Source organism: Chelon labrosus (genome assembly GCF_963514085.1).
Source record: "Chelon labrosus genome assembly, chromosome: 16".
NCBI classification, from domain to species: domain Eukaryota; kingdom Metazoa; phylum Chordata; class Actinopteri; order Mugiliformes; family Mugilidae; genus Chelon; species Chelon labrosus.
The window spans coordinates 19,289,980-19,317,599 of NC_140349.1; the positions used below are offsets into that span (position 1 = coordinate 19,289,980).

The 27,620-nt window shown below is 39.6% G+C and overlaps 3 protein-coding genes across 3 annotated transcripts; 1 reads left to right on the forward strand and 2 right to left on the reverse strand.

Annotated features, from left to right (window-relative positions):
- Window positions 1–2,259: 2,259 nt before the first annotated feature.
- LOC311501057 (uncharacterized protein) lies at window positions 2,260–3,852 on the reverse strand. Its single transcript, XM_084562714.1, has one exon. It carries the CDS (start codon window positions 3,251–3,253, stop codon window positions 2,393–2,395), a length of 861 nt encoding a protein of 286 aa, XP_084418840.1. The 5' UTR covers window positions 3,254–3,852; the 3' UTR covers window positions 2,260–2,392.
- A 1,315-nt stretch (window positions 3,853–5,167) lies between these two features.
- umad1 (UBAP1-MVB12-associated (UMA) domain containing 1) lies at window positions 5,168–18,357 on the reverse strand. Its single transcript, XM_084563583.1, has 4 exons — window positions 18,221–18,357; window positions 17,770–17,858; window positions 11,873–11,958; window positions 5,168–7,202 (listed from the first exon to the last, which is right to left on the reverse strand). Exons 2-4 carry the CDS (start codon window positions 17,849–17,851, stop codon window positions 6,927–6,929), a joined length of 444 nt encoding a protein of 147 aa, XP_084419709.1. The 5' UTR covers window positions 17,852–17,858; window positions 18,221–18,357; the 3' UTR covers window positions 5,168–6,926.
- A 338-nt stretch (window positions 18,358–18,695) lies between these two features.
- rpa3 (replication protein A3) lies at window positions 18,696–21,531 on the forward strand. Its single transcript, XM_084563584.1, has 4 exons — window positions 18,696–18,861; window positions 18,973–19,047; window positions 21,151–21,262; window positions 21,354–21,531. The coding sequence occupies exons 1-4, from the start codon at window positions 18,763–18,765 to the stop codon at window positions 21,434–21,436; spliced, it is 369 nt and encodes a 122-aa protein (XP_084419710.1). The 5' UTR covers window positions 18,696–18,762; the 3' UTR covers window positions 21,437–21,531.
- The last annotated feature ends 6,089 nt before the right edge of the window (window positions 21,532–27,620 follow it).

Sequence of the window (27,620 nt, forward strand, 5' to 3'; positions counted from 1 at the left end):
GGTGTATGTGTGTGTCTCTGTGTATGTGTGTGTGTAAAAAAACAATATTGATGTATGAGGATTTTATGGCAGTTTTTTATTGTGCATGTACATTTTTGCCACAAAGGTGTCCACAGGGTAGTAAATTTGAGGAGGGCATAAGGGTTAAGCAAGTGACCATTTTCCTTATTTTATTATAATACTTAAACAAACCTATAATGTGGTATTTCATATAATTTATACATTTTGAAAGAAATAAACACTGAGTAAATCGATAGTTACACACAATATTACATGATTTATTTGGAAAAAGGGAAAAAGCGTACACAGAGAAGTTACATTCTATGGATAAAATATTTTTTCTTTCAAAGACAGGTATTAAGTATGGACTGTATATAAATATGGATAACGGGTCCCATCCACTTATATTGAGGGGGTGGAGCTTATGAGCTATACTGCAGCCAGCCACCAGGGGGACCTCTACCTGCTTTGGCTTTACTTTTGAGGCGCTGTTCCGTTGTCCATCTTAATACAGTCTATGGTTTCAAAGCTGCTAGTCGTGTTTACCGTTTTGACTCACCTGTTAATGGATAAGCACGTTAACTCTGTTTTCTTGTCTGTCTTCTTAATAAATACGAGTGATTTACATCACAATTAATAATGTAAGAAAAATAGAAGGGCAAGTGAGAAAGATATATTTTAGGCATTGATGTAACCTGCTATATTTTCGCGTGAAGATTTTAAATTACTAATATACGGTGCTTGATGAAGACTGTCCTACAGTGACACCTAGCGTCCAGAGCGTGAATCGTCACTGACTAATTGGAAACGAGTGTTGGGGTGGACAGTGGGGAATAAAATTCAGCTTTCTGGTCACCGTCACAAGAGTTAAGTTTAGTCCAAAAAAAAAACAAAAAAAAATTATAAAAAAAACATATATATATATATATATATATATGTATATGTATATAGGGGCTGTACCGACCAGCTACATTATCCTATCTCACAACACCCTGTAAGGTTGCTATTGACGGTGCCGATTATAGACAATACATATCTGCAGCCCACAGTATTGATAAGCTCATGTGTTTATGTTCAGTTCTGTTGTGTTCGATTAGTTGACACTGTTGCCGCTCTACTGTGTTTTTGTGTGTGACGTCATCGACTAGTCATTGTCGACTTGACTTTCACCACATATTAGTCGACTTTAAAAATCCGAAGTCGTTCAACCCCTAGTAGAAGGCAAATAATTTGTTGTGGGCCACATACATTTGGATTATTACTCTGAAACTCAGTGTGATTTCACTATAAGTGCAGATACCACCTAAAGATTTCAGTGAACCCACACATTCCATGAAAACCCAAATTATAATTAGCAATAGAATACAGACCCCTGACTCACCACCAACACATTTTGCTCTAGAGCTTTTAAACCCAACATCTCAATATCTCCGAGAAAGCAGCACTTTCAAAGTCACTCCACACAGTAAGACATTAGACATGTACTCACAAACATCAAACATAAATGTGTAACGGACATTCACTCTGGATATGAATATTTATATGGACAAATCATAATTATTATTACTTTTTCATGATAAACTCAGTAGTTTAAGTTAAGTTTTAACATATTTATCATATTGAATGTATAGAAACAACAACCTTTCTTAAACAATATTAATCCTGTCCAGTAATTAAAATAACCTTCATCTTCATCAGTTATCAACAGAGTAATTGTACAATAATATGTATAGACATTAAAGACATTATAAAGACAGATAGAATGCGTTGCAGTTGTATTTTATTGTTTATTGAAATTGTGAAATTGGAGGGAGGGCGGAGTTAATCTGGATCGGGTGGATGGGTCCTGGAGGGAGGGTGAAGAGTCAAGGTCGAGGAGTCATGCAGGGAAGGTGGAGAGTCAAGGTGGAGAGGTCATGCAGGGAGGGTGGGAGAAGAGTTAAGGCGGAGGAGTCATGCAGGGAGGGTGGAGAGTCAAGCTGGATGGGTCATGCAGGGAGGGTGGAGAGTTGAAGTTGATGGGTCATGGAGGGATGGAGGGTGGAAGGTCAAGGTGGATGGGTCATTGACGGAGGGTGGAGGATGGAGAGTTGAGGATGATTAAGATGGAGGAAGGGTGAAAGAAGGTGGTTAGAAGGAAGGTGGAGGGAGGGTGGAGGTAGAGGAAACTACTGATGTTTGTCCTAAACGACATTAGCCTCCTCTTCCACTCTCACAATGGAGGAAGGGCGAAAGAAGGTGGTTAGAAGGAAGGTGGAGGGAGGGTGGAGGTAGAGGGAACTACTGACGTCTACCCTAAATGGCATTAGCCTCCTCTTCCACTCTCACAAAGGAGGAAGGACGAAGGAAGGTGGAGGGAGGGTGGAGGTAGAGGGAACTACTGACGTCTGCCCTAAACAACATTAGTCTCCTCTTCCACTCTCACGATGCTGAACTTTCTGCGCAGCCAGCTCCAGAAACCCTTCTTCTTCTTCTTCTTCTTCTTCTCCTTCTTCTCCTTCTTCTTTGACTTAGTGGAGTCAATTTCCTTCTTCTCCGTCTCCATTTCTTTCTTTTCCTCAAGGTCCTTATTCCTCTCTTCCAGAGTAGCATTTCTCCTCTCCATTTCTTTCTTTTCCTCTTCCATTACTCTGATCTTTTCCTTCAGTTCTTTGTGTTTTTCCTCCATTTCTCCATTCTTCTCCGTCAGCTCGTTATATTCTTCCATTATTTCTTTCTTAGTCTCGTTCAGTTCTTTATTGCTCTCCTGAATTTCATTACTCCTCTGCTTCAGGTCTTTATTTTCCTCCTCCGTTTCTCGACTCCTCTCCTCCAGTTCTTTCTTGTCTTGGTCTAAAGCTTCATTCTTCTCCTTCAGTTCTTCATTTTTCTCTTGAAACTCTTTGATGTTCTCCTTCAGATGCTCATTTTTCTCCTCCAGGTCTCTTTTCTCCTGTTTCAAATCACGGTTCTTCTCTTTCAGTGATTTGCTTATCTCCTGCATTTTGTTCTTATTCTTCTCCAGATTTTTATTTTTATTTTCCATTTCTCTGTCCTGCTCCTCCAGTTCTTTATTTTTCTCCTCTACTTCTCTCATCTGCTCCTCTAGTTCTTTACTTTTCTCCTTCAGTTCTTCCTTTCCTCTTTTTAAGTCTTTGTACTTCTGTTTCAGTTCTTCTTTTCTCTCCAACATGGCTTTATTTTGCTCCAGGTGTTTGTTTTTGGCCTCCAGATCGTTCTTCTCCTTCTCCAACTCTTCATTTGTCGCCGTCATTTCTTCATTCTTTATGGCCAGTTGTTTGATACAGATACAGATACAGAAAGCTTTATTAATCCCCGAAGGGCAATTCAGTTTCTACAATCCACCATCTAGACATACAACCATTCACACAGCAATAGTATATAGCAGGAGTAACGCGATGAGGTCTGGGTCCAAATACAATTTATAAATAAAAAGACATCAGAAGCAGAATAAATAATGATAAAAGGTAGACTCCTCCAGATGTTGAAGGCTTTTCTTCAGTTTTTTCTGCTCTTGCTGCGCTTCTTTATTCTTGTCTTGCAGTTCTTTAGTTTTGTTCACCATTTCTTTCTTCGTCTCATCCAGATATTTGTTTATATTCGCCACGTCTTTCATCTCTAGCCCCATGTCAATGTTCTTCTGCCTCCATTCTCTTCTCATTGCTGACATTTCTTTCTTAGTTTCTTCCAGCTGTTTGATTTTCTCCTCCAGTTCTTTGTTCTTGTCTTCCAGCTGTTTAATTTGTTCGTTCCTCTCCTCTGGCTCTTCATGTTCTTTATCAGTGGAAAGCAGTTGTGTCTTTTCCTTCATCAGCTGGTTCTTCTTCTGCTCCAGAGCCTTCTTATTGTGCTCTGTCTTTGCTCTGTCCGACTTCAGTTTTTTGAGTCTGTCTTTGAGTCTTGCAGAGAAACTCTCCTTCTCTTTCTGGAGCTTCAGGATTTTTTTGTCTTTCTGGCGGGGTGCCTTCTTCAGGTCATTGATGTCTAGCTGGAGCTTGTTCTTTGAAGATGCCTCGTCCTTCAGCGCATCAGCTTCGGGGTTCTTCTGGTTCTCCAGTAGTTCCTTCAGCCTGTCATGCTCACACTTGATGGAGCTGTAGTCACTGTAGAGCTTGTCCTTTTCAGACACAAGCTCATTTTTCTGCAAGCACAATGTTTTTAGCTCATGTTGCAGATCGCGGATTTGCTCAACATACAAGTCGAGTTCCGTTTTGTCCCCAGCAAATACAAAGAATTGCGGTGGGGGATCGTCCTGAGGAGTCATTGCAGACTCCTGTCTGGGTATTGGGCTGTTTCTTTGGGCCATTGATCCGGGTAACAAGAACAATGTAGAATCAGCCGTACGCTGGACTTTTGAAGTCTGCAGCTGTCTGTTGTAGACTGTATCGAGGTCTGTTGTAGACTGTATCAAGGTCTTTTGTAGACTGTATCGAGGTCTGTTGTAGACTGTATCGAGGTCTGTAGCTGTCTGTTGTAGACTGTTTCGAGGTCACGCAAAGGTAGTTATGTCTCGCCAATCGTTCGTCGCAAATGTGAAGGGGTATGCTGCCGCCTTTCCATCCACCTGCCAGTTTAGAAACCAAACACGCAGATGATAGTCTGATCCTCTGCAGAGGAGATATACAAAAGACGAGTCTCAGATATACGAATTGGTCCTGGAACATTTTAAAGCACCAACTGTATCTGTATCTACCTGACTGTTTACGTGACAGGCCAGAAAGGAGGCATGAAACGCCAGGTCTCCAACACCATTCATTAATATAGTATAGCCGCAGAGCGTGACCTCTCAATCAGACAGGAAGTGGAAGCCATACAGGTCTGGTGACAACAAACTTTACATTAGTTTATAATGAACATTAACATGATTTTGTTTTGTACCTTTTCGATGGATGGAACACTTACCTTCAAAGTCAAATTGAATAGAAAGAAATACTCTTATTTTGAAAGCATCATGTCGTTTCGATACATAGACTGTATATAAATATGGACTTCCTTGCATTGACCGAACTGACGCTATTTTACCTGGGATACGAGCAGCGTCATTTTGCGAGTTTGGGGGCAGATTCTGCGCAGTACGGTCCAAGAGTGGAGCCACATGGAGCTGCGTTATCGATGACCTGCCCACACTTCCACCAGACTTACTCGCATTTTCATTTAATTAATACTACGCTCTGACCTTCCTCCACCAGTTACAAGGAAATTTTGAATTATACACTCTACTTATGAATTTTTCCCAACTCTCATGGTCGGGGGCCACTTGATGGAGCGGCTGGCATGGCGACTTGTATTCATCATGATATCACAAAGGCGAGTCATGAATAAGAGGCAAATCCAAACCAAAATGTCAAGTTGAGGCCAACAAATCACAACAAATCAGAAGTCGGCTGTGGCTCAGTAGGTAGAGGGGACGGTCCACGAACCAGAGTGTTTGCATGGACCACATGCTTAAAGTCCTACATTTTGAGTCTTAATCAAAATGCGTTGGTCACAAAATGTAATACAAATAAACATTTCAAAGAGCATTAGTCCGATGTAACTGACACAATGATAGTTACAACACACTTCAAATTTATTTTAAAGTTTCATTCACAGTAGCAACTAAGACCACACATTGCAAGCATCAAACAGTAACCCAGGTAATCAAAAGCTGCTAGATAAAGATTTTAGTGGGAGTGTATATATTAAAGGCACAGCAGGTTGAGGAGTCCGAATTTGATCATGTACAAACCATCATTTCTTTAAAATTCATGAGTAAATTCATGACTCAGTACAAATGTATTTCTACTTGTCAACAAAAAAAATAAAAAATCTATGCTCTTCACAAGTTTAAATCCAAAAACTGTAATGTAACTTAACAGTATATGCTGTCCTGACCCATGACAAGTTCTGCAGTAACTAAAATGTGCATCAAATGAAGAAAGGCAGAATTATTTGCATGTATATTGCAAATATGTACATGTGACCGCCTTTATGTACAAGGACTCTGAATGAAGAATAATGAAAATGAATAATACAATAATCTATTGCTTATTGACAGAAACAAGCCAAGTTTTTACTATACACAGTATAATGTCAAATATGTTAATGGCTTGATGAATTGAACAATGTCCACATGTTCCAAACAATCAATAGATGGTTTAAAGGATTTGACAACAGTGAGTTACTTCCAGTCAACATTTCTTATGAAGGTGTGGGTTTAAGTTGAACAGAGGTATGCATTTTTGTCTGATTCCATGTCCATGTACTAAGCTATGAATCAGTTATTGCTTAATCATACCTTCAAATGAAGTTGGATGACCTTTCATTGTATAGGAAGCAGCACGGGGACTATGGAACCCTGTATAATAAAATAACAACCTTTTCTTAAAGGCAAACTCCAGTTTAGTACAACCTGGTTCTTATTTATGTAGTTAGGGCAATACTATTTACAGCTTTCGATTGGTTTGGGTGGCACGGTCTCTCTGCTTACCCACGTCATTAACACAATGCCATTCTGTGTCTACAGTGAACCTTGACAGTAGGGCTTGTCATAATGTCCTAATCAGTCATGATCCAAACCCCATATGTGCAATAAAAATGAAACACCACATTACCTAAACTGCATTCACACTGAGAGCAGCACGACCAGGAAGACAGTCAGCCACAAGACCATTCATTTCCTACAAAACTGTAAACTTTTCACCATCAATAGATTTTACAATCAGTAAAACTTGATATCAATTGGATTTAATTGCTATGACTATTTAAAAGAAGATAACGGTATAGGTATAGAGAGTTAAATACAGAACTTCAATGCTACACAGCTTTCAACGACTGATCTAATTAAATGAAATTTTTCAAAATTGGGAAGGATTTTTTTCCTGTTCAATAAGTCAGCCAAGTTCCACAGAGTGTGAACTTATGATGTTGATAAATCTCCAACAGACTTAGGTGTCAGAGAGCACAGAGTTCTCTAAAGTGAAGTCGTACTGAAAACTGGCCAGGTTGTAGTTTATGTCCCGGGAAAGCAGTACATCGGGGACGAGGGGGAATCCCATCTGCATGGCTAGGACATGAGGAGCCAAGGTGAAGGGGATGTCCCCGAGGAGATCTGGGAGAGTTGAAGCAGCTTCCATCGCTGGAGGACAGGCTACTGGCCCCGTGTTAGGTAAAGCTGCAGGGAGGTTTATGTCATTGGATTGAATTGGACTTGGAACGGATGACTGTGAGAAAAAGAAGACATATGTCTTGTCAGTGATCAGTGTTTTAACAGACATATTACTTTTATATACGTATAAAAAGCACGTACAAAATACTCAAACACCTTGTCTTTTGGCACATATTACTGTCTTGTTATTCAACTGAAATTGACATTTTCCCCATCAATCTACTGCCAATAACCCATGCTGACAATGATTACAGCTTTAAGTCTACTTGAGTTATCCAAAGTAGGCTTGGGCATGGTAGGCTATTTTTGCGTCTTAGTCTATCGTCTATTGTGTCTTCATGCCTTCTTGACATTTCACAGCCACCCAGAAGGCCCAAAGGTATTTCACTTTTTTTACTAGTCCTATAGTCACCATCTTTATTAGCTCCACCAGAAGTGACGGACTTCTAGAAGAGAAGAACTCTTGGTGATGTGAGCTGTCCACAACAATGCATTGCCTCAATACAGCATGTACTTGGTAATTTTGTAAAAACTCTGTTTTTGATCATACTGAAAATCACACTTTTGAAATTTCCAACTTCCCTCATACAATTTAACACAGCCCTACTCCATAGATGTTCTGTGTTGTTGAAGCCTGGTCTTTTCTTGGGCCACTGGGACTGAAAACATTCCAGCTCTCTCTTGGACGATTGCTTCAGCTCATTGTTGGGCTGAACAGTGAACCAGTCTCAGAGCACATGGCCTTTGGTCCCTGATATGGAAAAGTACACCCGTAGCATGATGCTCCCACCACCGTGCTTCACTACCCTGATGGTGTTAGTGAGATGATAAGTGTCTGGAGTTTTGCCCGGAAAGATCAATTTTTGAATCATCACACCGTAGAATCTGGTGTAGTAGACGTTCAACTGCAACACCGGAAAGCACCTTCCAATTAATCTTTTTTTCCCCAAAAATTTTGATACAATTTAAAGATCTTCCTGGAGTTAATGAACTCCCGCTGGTAAGTTGTTACAAGTTTTAGCAATTGAGAGAAGAACCTTAATTACTTTTCTGCACAGCATTGTAGGACAACAGCATACATAGACAGGACACTAAAATTCAAATGTTTAGTACACATTAACTACATTTGTCCACTATTTTTCTCTGTGAGCATTTTGTTCTCAGGAAATATTTGAATCACTACACACAAAAGTTGTATCCATTTACTGGAACAAAATGCATACAGTTTGGTGTGACTCTGCTCATGTGATGCTGTGGAACAAATCTGATCCAGCACTATTGACATGAACAATACCCTAATGGTGTTGACTGTCATACACACATTTTGGATATAATTAGTATTGGTGCTGCACTAAGATACACATTCCAACTCGCTGTTCCTTCCTGCTGTTAACAACTGAAAGTGTGTCGGTGAATTAAGTGACCACACTGTAATTCACTGTGGCTGTAATGGTGCACATGGAAGAGGTTCCGCAGAAGTGTTGTTTATTTGACTGTTGGTTATATGAATTCGAGAAGCATCACACTCTGTGTGGAAAATACATACATGAAAAAAACTTGTTGGTTATACCTTGCTTCTAGTGAGAACCCTCTTGACACTGGTGAACTAAGCAAAGAGACCCTGAACGTTCAAAATGGAGGAAGCTATCTTACAATGACGTATCAGATTTGACTAAATCTTTCGGCTGAATTAGAGCTTTCTGCTACTCATCCAGTTTGTCACTGACAACTCTAACCAACTCTAGTGAGTCATTGTCATTACAACACGATTTGTGAATCTATTTTGCTGTCACACTTTCCATTGTGACTGCTGTTTATGCTTGATTTACACTTGGCAAATTGGGAAAGGGAGTCCAACCATGCCATTCATACATACAACAAGGGCATGAATGGCATAGGGCAGCCTGCACATTTTAATGATTCAAATCAGTCACAATTTAAGGCAACCTGTGGGTTATTGGAGCATATGGGACTCCAACTGAATGCGTTCATTGCGTCTCTGCAGTTGTACTTTTAAGCTATGGCTAATTACAAAATACTCTGATACTTGAACAGCAACAACGCGCAAAATAAGCAGAGATAAATTTAAACAAGCAAAGAATAATTGCTTACTGGGAAAGTACAGAATATATGTTGCATTTTATACAGAAGTTTGTCTCATGTAAGTGAGGCTTATTTCTTATATAGTGGTGTCTGTGTTGTAGCATATATGTCTTCCAGACCAGGGCAGACCCTGGTGTAAAATTCATCCCCAGTGTCTCGGAGCATGTAATCAAAAGCAAATGTGAGACTAAATGCAGAGAAGATGTTGTTACAGGAAATGGTTATTCCTCTGCAATTATGAGCCAGAGGTTTCCTTTGGGACTGGAGAGCAGGGAGGGTGTAGCAATGAGGTTCCAGCAAGGTCCTGTTTTCTGTTGTACTCTCTGACCCAGAGTGTCTATGAATCAAAGCACAAAACAAAGTTCCTACACTAGGGAATGGCTGCCATTGTTAATAAGTTTCCAGTGTTGCATACAACCATTGTTACAGGTTTTTTCATCTTTAAAAAAAAAAGAATAAAGGTCTTTGGGTTCATATCAGAAGTGCTTGTCTCAGTTTGACTGGCTGTACTAATAAAAGATCTCTAAAAATAGCAGACAAAGCAGATGCAGATACTAAAAAGTTATTCCTAGCGCCACTAACAAATAAAACAAAACAATGTATAGTACATTTTGTTCTGCATGTTTCAGGAAACATTGGTAGAGAGGCTCTGAATAAATTCAGACTAATAACTTCATCATTAAACCAACTGTCTGCTGCCCTGTTTCTATTCATTTACTAGAGTGATTAGATAATTAGTACATGCAGTAATGCCACTACTATAAATATTATTGCTTTTAAGCACCAAGAAGTTTTTGGGCAGCAGTTGCAGTGGGGTAGCTTGATTAAAAACACATACTGGTCCAAACGTTCACATTTTTCTGGCAGCACGTGACACATCGGATATGTTGTTCAATAGCAGACTTGAGCAGTTCAGAATTCATTGCTATAACCACAGATGGCTCGACCTCCTATGCAACAGGAAGCTTTACTACGATAACGGTAAACTGCAGACAACTGGACAACCGCAAAGCCTGTTCTCCAGACACGTGCTGTCTATAGATATATATGTCCAAATTTATATTAAACTCTTAATGGGTAATATATAGACTTGTGAGAAGTTTTATTTATTTGTGAATGTAGTGGAAGTGCTAGAACACTGAAGTGAATCTATGTTCTTTGCATTGGTAAGGCCTTGCAACATTCCCCATCCCCATAGGGAACAAACAGAACCGTGGGTTTGGTGTAGAGATGGCTGACAACCGACTATGAGTTCATCACTATAAAATAAAGCATTCAGTGGAGCTCAGTAAAAGTAAAAGGAGCTTAGATCAGTAGAAAGTAGGAAATAAGTTCTTCCTCATTTTGAGGCAGAAAACACAAGTACACTAGTTTGTTTTCTCATTTGTGTAGTATATGAAGAGTTTAGAGTACATTTTCCATGTTGCAGTTACTGCCTCTGAGTGAATCCATGTTTCATCACTGTCCACTAATATGGCCTAAGGTGAAGCAACCCTTTCTATTCCTTGTCCATTCTAGGTTAGTTGTGAGTACAATTTTGCCATCGCTGCTTTGCTGCAGCAACAGTTTGTCTTAGGGATGTCCTAATCCGATCATGTTGATGATCGATGACCAGTCCAGTCGATATATATTGCAGAGGTACTGCAACACCGTGGTTCGAGATAGGATTTGTACACCAAAAAACACTAGTGCAAAAGGAGTTAACAATTCTAGCCCTGCGATAAACTGGTGACCTGTCCAGGGTGTACTCCACCACTTGCCCCACGACAGCTGGGATAGGCTCCAGACCCCCACGACCCTTCACAGGACAAGCGGTTACAGGAGATGAATGAATGAATGAGTTAACAATTCTGACCTGCTGAATACTTGGAACTCTTTTTTTTTTTTTAACATATTGAAAGGTCTGATTTCTTTGTTGAAAACCTTTTTCTGTTAAAACTGTCTTAAGCCTCTAAAGCAAATTGTGATATTTCAGGAATGCGTCACAGAGAATCGGGTAAAAAATAAGTCAAAGACTATTATCAGCCAGCCTGACCATGTTCTGTTATGTGAGTCCACGATGACGTCTTTAGGCTGCCATTATGTGTCCCAGAGGAGAACTAACTGATACTCTCACTATCAGGTTGCTAAACCTAGACAGTAGACATTTTAAGGGAAGTTTATAATGACCGTGCCCTTACATAGAAAATGTGTAATACATGTCTATTTAATCTCTACACTATACTTATTCAGATCATTATTACTAATTGGATGTGGTGTGATTGTGGATGGGGTGTGCTGCAAATTAATTGCCATCCCTGGGATTAATAAATAGGGCTGTCTGAATCTGAATCTCAGTTAGCGAGTCCAGTTGTTAGTGCTGTTGCGTTGGCAATGCACCACCCAGTATTTCTGATTCTGATCTGATTGTGATGATAAGTTTGGGGTACTGAGCCCCTAAAGAGGCACCAAAGGGAGGTGTGTGTAATAAACATTAAAGTAAAAAATTGGTCACCCAGCTGAAACAATAACCCGTCCACCTCCCAGGCTATTTTGTATGAAAACAAGGTGCCGTTCCCTTCTTATTGCTCTGATTAGTGCAGGAAGTGCAGGATACACATATTGTGACCTCTATAAGCTCACCTTTGACGGCTGCACTATGACGTTTGTTGAGTGTCGTGAGAAGTTTGTGTTCTGCGTCTTGCGCTTCTGTTCTTCAGCTGTCTCTCCTGCAGATGAAATAAAGCAGACAGTATTAAATATGCACGTCCAAAAAACAAAACAACAGAAAATTAACTAAGATTTTTTAATATTTATTCATTCGGACGGTCGTACTGAGGCTGCGATCTCCTCTTTAAGGGAGGCCACGTAATGTTTAACATCAATAATCAAGCAATCGGCAAACAAAATGAAATGGGACTTATCAAAAACTAATCCAATCCAATCCAATCCACTTTATTTGTATAGCACATTTTTAAAACAACGAGGTTACCAAAGTGCTGCACAACAGATACACAACAGTAAAATAAAGAAAGTAAAAGTTAATACAATAAATTAAAACATATGAAAACAATAAGAAAACCATAAGATCTAAATAAAACACTGAAAAACACAAAAATTACAGTAAAAAGACAGACAGAGGCCGCACAATTCTCATGCTATATTAAAAGCCAGGGAATAAAAATGAGTTTTTAGGTGAGATTTAAAAGTATCCAGGGTGGGGGCCATTTTGACATGGGTGGGTAGCTCATTCCATAACTTAGGAGCTACCACTGAAAAAGCACGGTCCCCCCTGGCCTTTTGCCTACTTTTTGGCACAACAAGACGCAGTTTATAAGCAGATCTCAATGCTCTCGGTGGGGTATAGACATGTATAAGGTCGGCGATATACTGAGGTGCCAAACCATTTAGTGACTTAAAAACAAATAATAAAATTTTAAAATTTTACTACAATAACAAGAGCCTTAAAAAAAACGATGATGATGATAAGGCTATAAACTACAGCTGATATGATGCATACTAGTTTGTAGTTAATTCCAAACTTATTCCAAAACAACAGTTTAGAACCATCGGCTACTAAGCTTGTTGCTGAGTCACATGTCACAGTGGCTACAAAAAGGCAACACATTACAGTTTATTCTCAGTGGAAGTCAGCAATATGAAGTGACAAACTAGCGACAAACACTTGTCGCTACATGACAGGCACGACACGTTGTAAATATTAAAGCTGAGTTAGCTTCAACCTCTTTCAACACTCCAATGGACACTGTGATGCGTCAACCAATCTCTAGAGTAAAACGGCACCTCAACGATAGCGCAGCTGGCTACGCTTAGCCACTTTGTAACTTTTGTCACTTGCAGTGTGACAGTAACTGATAAACGAACAAACCTCGGCAGACTGTGTTCTCTAGTTACAAGATGTTAATAGAAAAGTGAGGCAGTTTGGGAACTGGTAACAGTGGAGGTGAAGAAGGAACAGTTCAACTGGTGCGACCAAATGAATGTCCAAGTAGATGAGGTCAATCTGAAAGTTGATGGAGATCTACACAGCATAATCCATGGGATGCAATAGCAACATTATGTCAGGCTGAAATAAATCTGAATTATTCTGAAGATCAGTTAAAGCCCAGGCTGAAGCCAGTGCAAATAAAATGTTGTCCTCAGAAACAAAAGGACAGAATAAGAAGAACAATGCTATGTATCCAGGGGTGGCCCTCTGACTTTTTACATGGCACCACCAGCTCATCATTTTCTCTGATCCAGTGAAATATTGACACGTTTACCAGTGATTTATGTATTCCACATGATAGTAAATTCTGGTGATCCTATGAGTAAATATGGTAACTTTTGTGGTGATATCAAATACCATAACAAACTGACATTTCTGTTTGTCCCATTCTCCTAATACTAATACTGTATACCACATCTCACTTTTTATCTTTTTTACAATTAGTTTCTTTAGATTTAGTAGCATACAGTAGACTGTAGCATAACATGACTAAAGAGAAAATGATACACAGTATTTCTGCTATTTGTTTTTCCCTCAGCACAAAAGAGGCCAATGAGGGGTTATACCTGGGGTTTTCTGATCAAGGAAAATTATTGCATAATTAATCTATATCTACAACGCTGTAGCTATTCTAAAACTAAGATGTGTGTGAGCAGAGGAATCAAATCTTCAAGGATGTCATGTAATCTCAGCCCAGACCTATTTTAAGGTTACTCTCGGTGCCTGGCAGCTGTCACTGAGCCAATTAATTAGATCTCCCTCGTAAAGTGGCTACAACAGCGAGCGGACAGAGGCATTGGTTGGTGGGGAAAGTGGGATGGTAATGCTGTTATCCATCTCTTCCTCTCCAGGGCCAAGCTGACTTTGTCCACAAAATGAAATTATTCTCGATGACGTCAGCACCTCTGATCCCAGATTTATGGGATCTGCAACTTCCCCACAGCAACTTTCCCAGTAGTAAAGGACTGTTGTTCTCCTGGATTCAGCCAGGCTCAGAGCCCTGTTGATTGTAGATTAGATCAACAATCAGCTGATTCACAATGAGCTTTGAGGAAGTTTCTCACCAACTCTTAAGTGTTATTTTGGTCTATAGCCTCACAGCTGTTGTAGCCCAAAAGGACCAACTAAGCAATGAGAGCTGATTTTTTATTTGTACCATCTGATGACAATGATGATTGAATTACTATGACAGACCAGAGGACCAAGTTATCTTGTGACTAAGAGATGCGTCAGTACTATGACATAAGCTTTCCAAGAAAATTTGCAGTGCAGTGTATTTCTGCATAAATCCAAATTAAAGATACATATTTTAAAGAGTAGGTCATATTTTAAGCCTCTCTTCAAACAACAGGAGCGTGCACATTTGTGCCATGCAGCTGATATTTAAAAACATACTACAGCAAACCACTTTGGGACAAATAGCCGGCTCCTCCGGCTCTACTGCAAACTTGGTTGAGCGTACCATCTATTTGCAGCACTATATGGAATGTCTTGCCACTGTTGACATGCTAGTGTCATGTTGGTTTATTTAAACATGTACAGCTGAAGCCAGAGGTTTACAAGCACCTTAGCTAAATACATTTAAACTCTGTTTATCACAGTTTCTGACAGTTAAACCTGGACAACATTCCTTGTCTTAGGTCAGTTAGGATCAATACTTAATGACAGTGAGAAAGATTTACTTCAACTTTTATTTCATTTTATCACATTCCCAGTGAATGTGTATTTGGCAGCATTGCTTTTAAATTGTTTAACTTGGGAAAAACGTTTCTCCATTTCTCCACAACTTTGGAACAAAGCTTGGGGTCATTGTCCATTTGGAAGACCCATTTGCGACCTAGATTTAACCTCCTGGCTAATGTCTAGACATGTCGCTTCAATATATCTACATAGTCTTGAAGTGATGAAGTGATCTATTTCTTGAAGTCCACTGGCAGCAAAGCACCTCAACAACATGATGCTTCCACTAGTGCTTCATGGTTGTGATGATGTTCTTCGGCTCGCAATCCTCCCCTTTGTCCTCCACACAAAATGATGGTCATTAGGGCCAGACAGAAAGTAATGGGGTCAAACTGTGTTTTGGGCATTTCCCCATGAAGTGAGTTTTTTGTCCACATGTGCAGCTATAAACTGTATGGATTTTTTAGCCTTTCGGGTTATGTCGAGGTAGGACTCATTTTAGATGTTTTGTACCCATTTCTTCCAGTGTCTTCACATGGTCCTTTGCTATTGTTCTGGGATTTGCATATTTTGCACCATGAAAGAGAAAGAATGCGTGTTCTTCCTGAGTGGTATGATGGCTGCATGATCCCATGGTGTTTGTACTTGTGAAGCATTGTTTGGCAGATTTTATTTGATTTTCCCGTGATGTCAAAAAAAAAGAGGAAGGTAGGTATGAAAACGCATCCACAGGTACACCTCCAGCTGATTTAAATAATGTTATTTAGCCTATCAGAAGCTTCTAAGACATGACACTATTTTCTGGAGTTATCCAAGCTGTTTAAATCACATTCATCAGGGATTGTGATTACAGGGAATTATAAGTGAAATAATCAAATAAACAGATTGCTGCTAAAATTAAAGTAGACGTCCTAACCGACTTGCTAAAATTATAAGTTCTTAACATGAAATCTGTGGAGTAGTTTAAAAACTTGTTTTAATGACTGCAACCTCAGTGAAAATAAGCTTTGGACTTCAACTGTAGCAGTGTGCTGCTAACTCTGAGGCCATATTTAATAGGAGAACATGTCTGAAAGGTGAGCAGGGAGTTTACGCTGAACATCTGTGAAATCAGTGGGTTATCTCCATCCGAAAGAGAAAGCCTGGCTCTGACACTTGTCCTCCTCTGCCAAAAATAACATGCCGCTCCTGACCATCTGTTCCGGCTCCACCACCAGCTCCTCCAATTAAAGCCACAACAATTGACAGCAAACAACACTCCTTTTGGAAATAAAGTAACAGTCTTATTTAAGCTTAACCTTGATCTACGTGGATTTCTTTGGTTTGCAACCACCTGAATCTATCCATCAGATAGATTTGATGGGTTCTCTGTGTGAATATCCATGGATTTGAGGCATTTCTATGCAAAAAATGCTGAAAATTATGAGGGGGTAAAGTGGCACTATATGAACAATTGCAAAATGTAAACTAAAAAATAGAATCCAATCATTTAAAGCCTGTATTTAATTGAAAACAGCACAGCAAGACAATATATGTAAAATGTTGGGGCTGAGAATTTTTATTGTCTGGGAAAATGATATGCTCGTTTTGATGCCAGGCACACAAAAGACTGGGAAAGTTGTGTAATATTAAAAATTAGGATAATTGGAAACAGATCAGCGACATGATTTTGCATAAAAAGAAGATTACAGGAACAGTGACTGAAACGAGGGGGAAAGATAAGCTTCTCTGCGAAAGACTCTGTGGGCAAAACCACTTTTTTAATTTCTCAATGTAAAATTGAAACATTTAAAGGCTTTTAATCATTGACATCAGTAGATAATATCATCAAAAGATGTAGACAATCCAAAAAAAAAAAACTGGGCCAAAACCCAGCATCGACTGGCCATGATCTTCGGGCCCTCTGGCAGCACTGTATTAAAAACAAGACGTTTCTTTGAAATGTGTTGCTGGCAAAGTCAAAAGGAGCCACACCATTTTCAATTAAATATATTATAATTTGCATTCTGTTTACATTAATATTTCACACAGCATCCAGACTTCTCTGGAACCGGGGCAGTAGATAAAAAAAGACATCTTCATCATAATAAGGCTGGAGGATATCTGTCTGTCTTTACTAATGTCATATGAAATATGGCCAACCACTGGGGCTGTTGTGCAGTGATTATTATTACCAGCTGCCAAATAAATTTCATTAGACGGGGTTGTATGGTAAAAACAAATAAAAAACGGCTGCTACATTTACTCAGATGTTAAGCGTCAGTCGCGTCGCATGACCAAAATATACAATGTGCACACACGAGGGGAAACTTAACTAACTCTCTCTATACTTTCATAAGGACAATAAGTTGCAAGTAAAGACATCACGGGTTAGGCTTGTTCATAAAACTACGGTTTCCAAAGTCAAGAAATCTGCTGAGTTGCGAGACAAAGTCACACACTGAGGATATTGTGAAATCTGTAAACTTTCAGATTTGATCACTTTATAACAGAGGATCATGAGATAGAGAGCATGACAGTGAACCAGCCTCCCTGTACTAATATATCCCGAGACAATTTTGAAGTGAATCTCCCATGTGACTGACCACTTCCTAAAGCAATAACCATGTTACGGGATATGAGGAAGAATTATGTGACCATCACACCAAACTCCATTCAGTATTTTATCACTTTTCTAATGCCCTCATATGAACCATTATATATACTGAAATGTTTGTATAATTAGGAACAACAGTCCTAAACTACAACTACTACTTGAGCACTATCTTATAAATAATTGCTAACTGATGCTTTACATGTACATAATATAAAACAACCATTTTCCATTTTAATATAACATTATGTATCTTACCAACGATAACAAAGCCTCCATCTACTTCCTTGTCGGATGTTGACTTCTTCGAGTCCTTACGGAGACCAAAGAAGCTGAGCATGATTATTCTGTGTCAAGAGAAGAAATCGAAACTTAGTGCAAATGTCATCAGGCGTCACCCGCCTCTATTCATTTTAGCCATTTTGAGTGTTAAACGATTAGATACAACCAACGTTCAAAAGACTGAATACAGAAAGGCTTTTGTCACGAAAATATGACTTTATAGGTTTGTTTTTTAAAAAACAAGAACTGAAAGCAATTAGCCATTTAAACTTGGTGCAGCAGAATTATGAATTCCGCTCGAACAACCAGACGCAGGGAGCTTTTAGTTTCCGCTTAATGCAACAGTAGATTTTTTTTTTATTGGCCGCGGCTTCAAACAGCTCAGGACAACAGCGGTGCACCACAAAAGTGTCAGAAACGCTCTTACCCTCGTTGTCGTACCTTGTCAACTTCAGAAAACGGTCAAACAAGTCAGTTCATGGTTCCTCGCTCACTTATTATTATAAGAAATATGGTGTCCGAGTGTCCGTTTTTCTCAGTAACTGTACGCCTCAGACTATAACCCAATTATTCTTCCGTCTGTACTTTCTCTATGCAATATCATCCGTGTTGTTATGTTAGGACGAAGACGTCACTGAACTCAGCGTGGTCCTTGTTCGTGTAGAAACTACAAATGACGCCTTAAGTTCTGTTTCAAGTACTGATGTCAAAAAATGTTGCGGAACTATTAATTGACGTTTCCGGGGAAGAGAATTTTGGCGGACAGCGGATATGTCGCGGTTAAAGTCGGAGGCGTTCGGTTTTTATCCTTGTGTCAGCCGTATTTTCAAGCCCTTCCTTTTCTTAACGTAAGTGTGGACGCTCCGCCCGCGCGGGCCAACATGCGAGGATATGACATAGAGCCAAATGTTTCCCGCGCTCTGTTGCATTGTCCTGACTTCAGAATCGCCATAACAGCAAACTCTCAAGATGTCAAGCATAGTGGATGTCCCAAAACCAAGAATAAACTGCGCTATGTTGTCGCAGTACATCAGCAAACCGGTCTGCTTTGTTGGACGTGTTGAAAAGGTCAGTGATGTTTGTGGCTAGCTCGAGTAAAATGTTGTATTAGCTGTTGAAAACATGGCTAACTAACCGACATTTTGAACGTCCGTAACATATTTTTTTCCGCTTTTGCAGGTTCACCCAACTGGAAAAACGTTTACTGTCTCAGACGGAGAAGGGAAGAGTGCAACAGTTGATCTGAACGAACCTGTGAGTTCATTTAGTGCAGAGTTAATCGAGTAATGTCACTTGAGTGTAGTTATGTCTTCGACTACATTTTGTCACATACTGTTTTTTTTTTCCAATTAGTTAAACTAGTCACATTATATAGTAACATTATATGAATAGGTGAGCCATATATGTGGCTGTTATTTTTCACAGCAGGGAGTATTAAGCTATTTGCTCCTTACTGAAATCATGTAAGTATTCCTGACTTGAGAGGCTCACACAAAGGTTGAGCCAGAACATCACTCTAATAGACATTCACATGACGGATTACACTTTTTACTATGAAAATGTAATGTCAGACTGTGTTCAGACCGCAAACCCTTATGGTCAGTAGACGGAACAATAATGAGTTGCTCCAGATCAAGGTCCCAGGGTGGCTGTGATACTAGGTAGATCACAATGTCCATTGACCAGAGGATTAGTGGTTTGATCTCTGGTACATGCTGAAGTGTCCTTGAGCAAAATGCTCAACCTGTAGTTGCTCCCAGTGCTTCGATCACTTCTGTGATGGTGGTTGATGTGTCACTGTGACTCTAAAGCACTTTGAGCACCAGTGCATAAAGAAGTGTATGCTATATAAATACAAAAAAAACAAAACAAATATGTGAGCAGCTGCTGAGCAAAGGTTTAGTTATGAATCATTAATGGCCTGATATTGAATATGAAGTGTTGATCTTGTTATTACTATGAGGCAGCTACTGCCGCTTTGGCAGGGGATCAGTTATTTCCTTAATAACAAACTATAATCATCAAGATTCTGATAAAGCTATGAGTGGTGGACCAAGTTGGAACTGCTCAGCAGCTTGTTTGTCTTTCTCCAGTTCACAGACATAAATTTACTTAGTTATCTAACATGTTACTCAGTAACTTCTAGGTTTGCATTGGTATATATATATATATATTCATTCTGAATACAGCACGTCAGCATGAGACTTTTGCTCTGTGCTTCCTGTGATCCAAATAGATACTGGCAGATGTTTTTTTTTTATCTCTATATACTCACACTGCAGGAAGATTGTTCAAGTTTCACCTAACCTGCTCAAGGCAGTGCACCAGCTGGGTTATCAGCTATGGCACTGGTATTCACACTGGGAAGCGATCCCCCATGTGGTGGCTCAGTGCCACCACATGGGGGATAGGATGACCAGGAAGAAGACTGTTGAGTAAATCTGCTTAAATGATTTATATGACAACCAGGTGAAATGCTCAGATTCTAGCAGAGGTATCATGCTAACGTGAATGTTGTATTTTTAATGACTCAAAGAGGGCATGATTTATTTACTGCTTCCAGATGGAGTCCATGACGGAAATGTTTAGAGTATCACTGAGCAGGGTTTGATTAATATTGTATGATATGCTAACATGTAACGATTTCAGTAAGTAGTGTTGTTTAACTTAAATTAAATATTTATTATACATTTTAGAATATTTGGTATTTTGAAAACACACTGAAACATGAACCCAAAACCAAGGTACATACTGGACTGTAAAAATTCACCGTTACACCCCTTTAGTAACTTTTTCCACATTTTTGTGTACAATATATATTTTATAACATTTATGCATCAATATTATTAACCAGTGATAAAACAACACGGTGAGTACCAGTACTTGTATTTTAAGCAAAAGAATAGAAAACAATTAGGTCAGTGATGCAGTTTACAAAATAAACTGCATATAATAATCATTGTGGATGATTAAAGTTTGTCTAAGTCTAAACCTTTGTAGAAAGCTAATTTCTGGGTTTTTCTTGAGACTGTATTGTAATGTAATTATTTATTTATTTAAATATGGGAAGAGCTGATTTATTATGCTTTGTTTCCCTAAATAGGTGAAAAAGTAAAAACAATGCAATAGATCGAAACAAAACCAGAATTATTGTTTAAGCATCACTGCTTCCTCCACCACTGAGACGGTGTATATTGCAAGCTAAAACTACATACGGTCTCTCTTAGCCTGATTCATTAAGTCAGTGATGAATGAGGTAGTACTACTACTACTTCTAAAAGACCAGTATACATTTTTAAGTCTAAACCAACTCACCAAACAAGATGACAGTGTTAAAATCCCCATTTATTTTCCCAGCTTGAGGAGGAGCTGAGCGGCATTGTGGAGGTCATTGGTATGGTGTCCAACAGAGGAGCGATAATGGCCACAACATACAACATCCTACGAGAGGACAAAGGCATTCCTTTTGGTACGTCTTATCGCGAGAAGAAATAAAGCCGGCGTAATCCGGGAGCATTCATCGTTGGTGGCAGTTAAAGTATGTTCTGTCTGTCCCACAGATTTGGAGCTCTACAACGAGGCCCTGAAGGTCATCCATGATTTTCCCCAGCACTACCCTTTTGAGATGGCTGTAAGTGGATGAGGCTCACAGCTGAAGATTGTTGGTTGTTCTGTGTCTAATTTCTGTTGTAAAAAAAAAAATTCTACAGTTTGCAATAAATCATTTTAATGAACATATTTAGTGGATGCTTATTTCTTTTTAATAAAACCACTTAAATTAGTTAAGAACCTGAGTCCATATTATTGTATTGAAACAATAGAATTATGCTAACTATATTGTAAATAGTTAATACTACTTTTGTGAAGTCGTAGTTAATTATATTGTACGGTGTTTCGGTTATTTCATATCTCTGGACTGCCTCCTTCTGATAGGTGTGAGCAGATTGTACAGACCTCCCCCTAAATGTTATGATTTGTAACATCACCTTTTATCATCAGGGATTACTTACTTTTAGTAAACTTTTTATTCTATTTGGTAGAAATATTTTGTCACTTTTAATGCTAGCCCTTTCATTTTATTTGTTAATGTTGAATGTATGTTTATTACTGTGGAGATGAACCATACTGGGCAGCAGGGGGCAGTATGACCAGAGAAACTGCCTTTAAGTCAGAACATACAGAGCCAGGGATGAGAAACTCAAGTTTCACATAAAACCTTATGCTGTTCGTTATCTAGAAGAACTGGTTTGAACGACTGTGAGCGATAACTGATCACAACGGTATTAAATGTTACATCTGCCCTGATCATTTACAGGAAATGCATCTGAATGTCAGTTTTTTTATTCCAAATATTTAGTTGGAAGCAGGATGCCATATGCAAAGGCCAATAATAACAACACATATTCACAGCTGGAAACGGAAGAAAATAAAATATTAATAATACAACAAAAGAATTCTAATGATCTTATTGAAGCAATAAACACACAGCACAGGACATTCCAGTAAAGGCATAACAAGATTTAAAAGTACACGTGAACCCTGAGATAATGTTGATTCTTATTTTTGTAAATTTGGCCAGAACACCTGTCCACTGATCATGCTGATTGTGGTGCGTTTGTATTGCCACCTGAATGCTGTTAAATGCCACACTCCTCTCAAGATCAAGAAGCTCCAAGATCACAGCTTCATTACTTTTGTTACTGCTGACTCCAAATGACCTCTGGCCTCCAGCTACCTCAGTTAAGTCGGTGTTTAAAGCAGGGCAGGGCATCGACTGAGGCCCCGTTCAGACATTGTATTAAGATCTGTCCAGGTACGGGTGTGAACACCCCCAGGACGTATTTAGATCACATTTGAGCGATCCGATCTCAGATCCCTATTTAGCCTCCCAGCTAATAGTGGTTCTTCTGGTGTCTCCTTTCTAATGAAAAATACAGACTGCCACCTGCTGGTGTGAAGAATTGCTTCTTTTCGCATAGGCTGAAATGTATGTGCCGGGTGGCTGTTGACTGTAGTCTTTGTGGTGTGCAAATTCATAGTTAGCCTCTGTTGCCAGTAGCTGTTTAATGAGGATTTGTTGTGTCTGTACCTTAAGACTGCAACTCTGACTCCTGATCTGAGCGCTGGATTATCATGCTTTAGGTCGTCTAATAAACTCAGCCCTATTTCTAGATGTGAGAGCCTCACCATCCAAAGTGAGAGGGACACCTTCTCTTCTTATCAGACCACCTCTTCAGAAAATTTCTCAATTGTCTATGAAGGCCACGTCATTTGCTGGACACCAACAACCAGCAGTGTGGATAACAACATGCACTGTAAAATTTAATAAGTTGACTTTACTTGTATTTTTAGTGAGTGTAGATAACACATGGACAAAAAACTCAGTTAGGTTCCACTGACTTTATTTTATTAAATATTATGTTAGAATTTACACTGATCAGCCACAACATTATGACCACCGACAGAAGTTAATAACATTGACCATCTTGTGACAATTCAAGCCTGCTGGGAAACTTTTGGACTTGGCATTCATGTGGATGTTACTTAGACATGTACCACCCACCTAGGCCAGACCAGGCACCCCCACCCTACAGCAATGACACAAAAACGCTTTAGGAGCAACTCAGAGAAAATATGAAAAACAGCACAAGGTGTTGACCAAGCCTCCAAATTCACTAGATCCCAAACTGATCAAGTATCTGTGGGATGATCCACAGAGGCCCCTCCCCTCAACCCATAGGACTCAAAGGCCCCCAGTAACAACATTCTGTTGCCAGACACCACAGGACACCCTCGGAAGGAACGTGTCCATTCTCTGATGAGTCAACAGTTTAGGAGGCACAAGGGAGACCTACACAATATTAGGAAGGTGGTCATAATGTTATGCCTGATTGGTGTACAGTGTGGCTGAACAAGTCATCGCTGGTCAGACTAGGCAGGGGTCCAAAGAGAACGATCAACTCCAACACTGGTTTGACTTAATCCAGTCCAACGACGATATTTCATTCCCAAAGGAGAGAATAAGCTTGACACTAGGCTTTTTGCAGACTGTGTGAAAAATATGTTATGGCATTTGCTGAGTCACAATATTTCCGTTTACAAGAAAATGGTTCTTTAGTTCCATTACCAACAGAACTGCAGACTTGTTTTCATTGGATATTGTTATGAATTAGTGTATGGAGCGTAAATCTGCATCCTTCGGCAGAGTGATAGATGACGACCACTTCGGAATGGTGATCAAAGAAGAAGTGATTGCTGTAAACTATAGCTTTATGGCAAACCGCTGTATGCATGCGTATATCACTACCTCCGCGCAGGAGCGAGGTGATAGTGTCAGCCGCTGTAAAAGAACTGAGTACGTCCCTCCTGCGCTCGGTGTGGCGTTGGGGAGAAGAGTAGCCTGGAGGAAGGCAGCTGCCGTGTTCCGGCAAGTCAAGACACTGCCGTTAAGGTTGCAGCTCCTGGTCCATCTGCTTCCATCGACCCAAGCTATCTCTTCCATCTCCCACACTTTGTCATGGAGATGTCTTAATTTTCCGTCACTGCTTATCCTTGTCAAACCCTGCACATATATTCACTCATGGTTTACTTTAGGCCCCTGAAAGATCAATCATTCTGGAGTATTTGAGCCTGCTGTTGAGGCTTCAGCAGTTTGAATTTTGAATATCTGAAAGAAATCACAGTACAGTTGCTATTTAATTTTGAACATCATCTGATTTTCAGTATTTTATACGATCTTAAAAATATTATGTAGATTGCAGCTAATACATAGAATTTAACATAATAATTTGTTACAGAAATATGACCATGAGCACATAGCCAGAAACATAAAGTGGATTGCAGTTGATAGCTGTTTCACTGCTAAGATCCATGAAACAATTACATTGACTCTTCATTAATTTAATTCAATATTCTTTCTCTATTTGGCTCTAATTTAATCTCCACCAAGTCCTGGAAAAACATCTCTTCCTTTATCTGCTATATGGTTCACTGTCGATCACCACCTACTCATTTGATTGCTTCAAAATGTGGATTTATTAAAATTAGCTTACAGACACTAAAGAGCTCCCGATAACTAAAGGAGAATTGGTGAGAATTTTTTTGTGTTTCACCGTGTGGGTGATGCATTTCACGTAATACCATATGATCACTTAATCCCTGAATCTTTAATATCGCAGCTCTAAATCTTTAAAATGGTGTGCATGAAGTTTAAAGTTATTAAATTACATTTTTTTGGGTTGGTTAACAGCTTTGTGGGCAGAGTGAGGCACGTTTCATTGCAGATTTTACAGACTAGGACCCTTGAAACTGTCAAATAAAATTATCCTCTTGATCTTTTTGGTGGGTCCATGCTGACAGGACCGAAATCTTGTTTATCTTTAAAAACAATTTTCTTCCCAATCCATCACACTCATATATCAGTCTAAGGGTGTTTGCCTTTGTCAGGTAGGTTAAGTTAACATCAGTCATGATAAAGTAAACTCTGCTCTTAAGGTTAGTCTGTCACCGGTGTTCTTTTAAAGGGTCCGAAGGGCTGGATGTTTATGATGCTCTTCTGTTCTCCTTGTTAACCCTGAAATGACCACAATAACTGCTAGACTGAGCTGTGGATCTAGTAAACCTCTCAATTTTTAACCTATTACCACACCCCAAAAGGTTATTGGTTCATATTCCACATACCAAGGTGGACACTGGACACATTTTTGTTGCGCTGGTGGTGGCCGCGAACGAGCACTTCTTCGTTATGTAATGTGAGCCAACATGTTTAAAAATCCTCTCACATGCCTATGAGAGCCCTTGAGCACGGCATTTGGACCGATTGTATGAAGCTGTCAGGCCTGCCACAGTCTGAAGTGCCACAGGGAGCTTTAGCTAATGATCCAATCATGGCAAGTTCAATAAGATTTCATACCTGCAAGCACCTCATGTAATCATCAACAAGCTCCAAAAACCTTTTCTCCGGCCTGATAAAACAGCAGAGTTAGCAGCATGTCGCTTTTGGAAGTTGCATTTCAACAATTCTTCTTATTTAAATATATAGCATTTAGTTATGAATTGGATACAGTTGCTTTAAAGTGTGTAAAGTGATTTTTTTTTCCTTCGTCACCTTCTTAAAGACACAGAGCCCCAAACCTGTCATTTGACAGAAGTGATCTATGAAAGGTTGCCAGATTTTGTAAAAATTCTTCTCTTGTTGTTTTGTTTTTCCAGTGATAATTTAATCTTCTTTTCTTCCAGGTCGTCCATTACCTCAATAGGTATGTTGGTGCAGTTTTCCATCTCCAGTTGAATAAGATCAATCTTTATGCCAGAAGGCTGACAAATGATCCCATCTTCTGTTTCGCACTCTGCTGCCTTATGCTTCAGTCAGTAACTCACAGAGTTGCCATCAAAGGATCTAACTCAATGGGTCCACACAATTTATTTTGACATGGTCGCAAAAATATTTCTCCAATAATCTGATATCCTCTGACAGCTGCAAAACATATGACTTAATGATCTCAGTGAAAGCCCACAACGTTCATATGAAGGTTTTATATCAAGAAATACTTTCCTTGGCTTCTCTTTAGAATAGGCCAGATAGGTTATCCACAGATTTAAGAGCTGCACATCTATTCAGTTCATTTTGATCTATGTAACCACTAAGAATATAAGTTGTCTCAAGATGCAACTAAGTGCAACTAAGCTACTGTGACCAAGCAATTTCCCTTATGGACAGTTTATCTAAGTCTAAGTCTATGCTTTACAGAATCCAGAGCCAGAAACCCCCCAGAGCAGACCCCAAGATCAGTGGCAAGGAAAAACTCTGTTTTAACAGGAAGAAACCTTCAGCAGAACCCAGCTCACGTGGGGGGACCCTGCTTGAGGTCAGCCAGGTAGAGACAGAACAGGAGAGGTTATATTACTTAGCCTCTCTTCATTCGCTCCCTGTATAATCCAGAATAGAACTTCCCAGACACTGTTCAGAGAGGTGTACTGTTTTCCATTACTGTGCATCTCACATTTAAGAAAGGCCCTCAAGTTCTCAATATGGTTTAGGTCAGGTGAAGAAGGGGGCCATGTCATTATTCTTTCATCTTTAAGGCCTTTACTGGGCCTCAAGTGTGCATAAAAATCGTGTCTTCTTGAAAGATGAAGACTTTTTCCTGTACCACTGTGTGAAGAATGTGTCTTCTAGAAACTGGCAGTAGGTGTGAGAGTTGAGTTTGAGTCCATTTTCAACCTGAAAAGGTCCATCAAGCTCATCTTTAATAATTCCAGCCCATACCAGCACCCCACCTCTACCTTGCTGGCGTCTGAGTTGGAGTGGAGGTCTGTGCCCATTGCTGATCCAGACACAGGCCCATCCATCTGGTCCATCAAGAGTCACTCTCATCTCATCAGTCCATGAAACCTTTGAAAAATCTGTCTTCAGATATTTCTTGGCCCAACTTGTGTGTCCTGTTCAGTGGTGGTCGCTTTTCAGCCTTTCTTACCTTGGCCATGTCCCTGAACACCTTGTACTTCTGGACACTCCAGGTAGGTTGTAATTCCGGCATATGACAGCACTGGATGATAATGGGTTACCGATAGCCTCACGTTTGATTATTCTCAAATCTTTGGCAGTTAATTTGCATCTTTTTCTCTCAACATGTTTCTTTTGGCTATTTGTAATAAAACGTTTAATGATTCTATGGTCACGTCCTCATATCTTGGCAATTTCAAGGGTACTGGATCCCTCTGAAATATGTTTTATAGATTTGACTTTTCAGAGTCTGTTAGACCTCTTTTCTGGCCCATTTTGCCTAAGGAAAAGAAGCTGCCAAATAATTGTGCACATCTGATAT

Coding starts and splice junctions, on each gene's coding strand:
- LOC311501057 (XM_084562714.1), bottom strand. CDS start 3,253: ATGACGGCGACAAATGAAGAGTTGGAGAAGGAGAAGAACGATCTGGAG.
- umad1 (XM_084563583.1), bottom strand. CDS start 17,851: ATGCTCAGCTTCTTTGGTCTCCGTAAGGACTCGAAGAAGTCAACATCC. Junction 11,959..17,769: donor TGGAGGCTTTGTTATCGTTG/GTAAGATACATA, acceptor TTTCATCTGCAG/GAGAGACAGCTGAAGAACAG. Junction 7,203..11,872: donor TCATAGTGCAGCCGTCAAAG/GTGAGCTTATAG, acceptor TTTTTCTCACAG/TCATCCGTTCCAAGTCCAAT.
- rpa3 (XM_084563584.1), top strand. CDS start 18,763: ATGTCAAGCATAGTGGATGTCCCAAAACCAAGAATAAACTGCGCTATG. Junction 18,862..18,972: donor TTGTTGGACGTGTTGAAAAG/GTCAGTGATGTT, acceptor CCGCTTTTGCAG/GTTCACCCAACTGGAAAAAC. Junction 19,048..21,150: donor CAGTTGATCTGAACGAACCT/GTGAGTTCATTT, acceptor TTATTTTCCCAG/CTTGAGGAGGAGCTGAGCGG.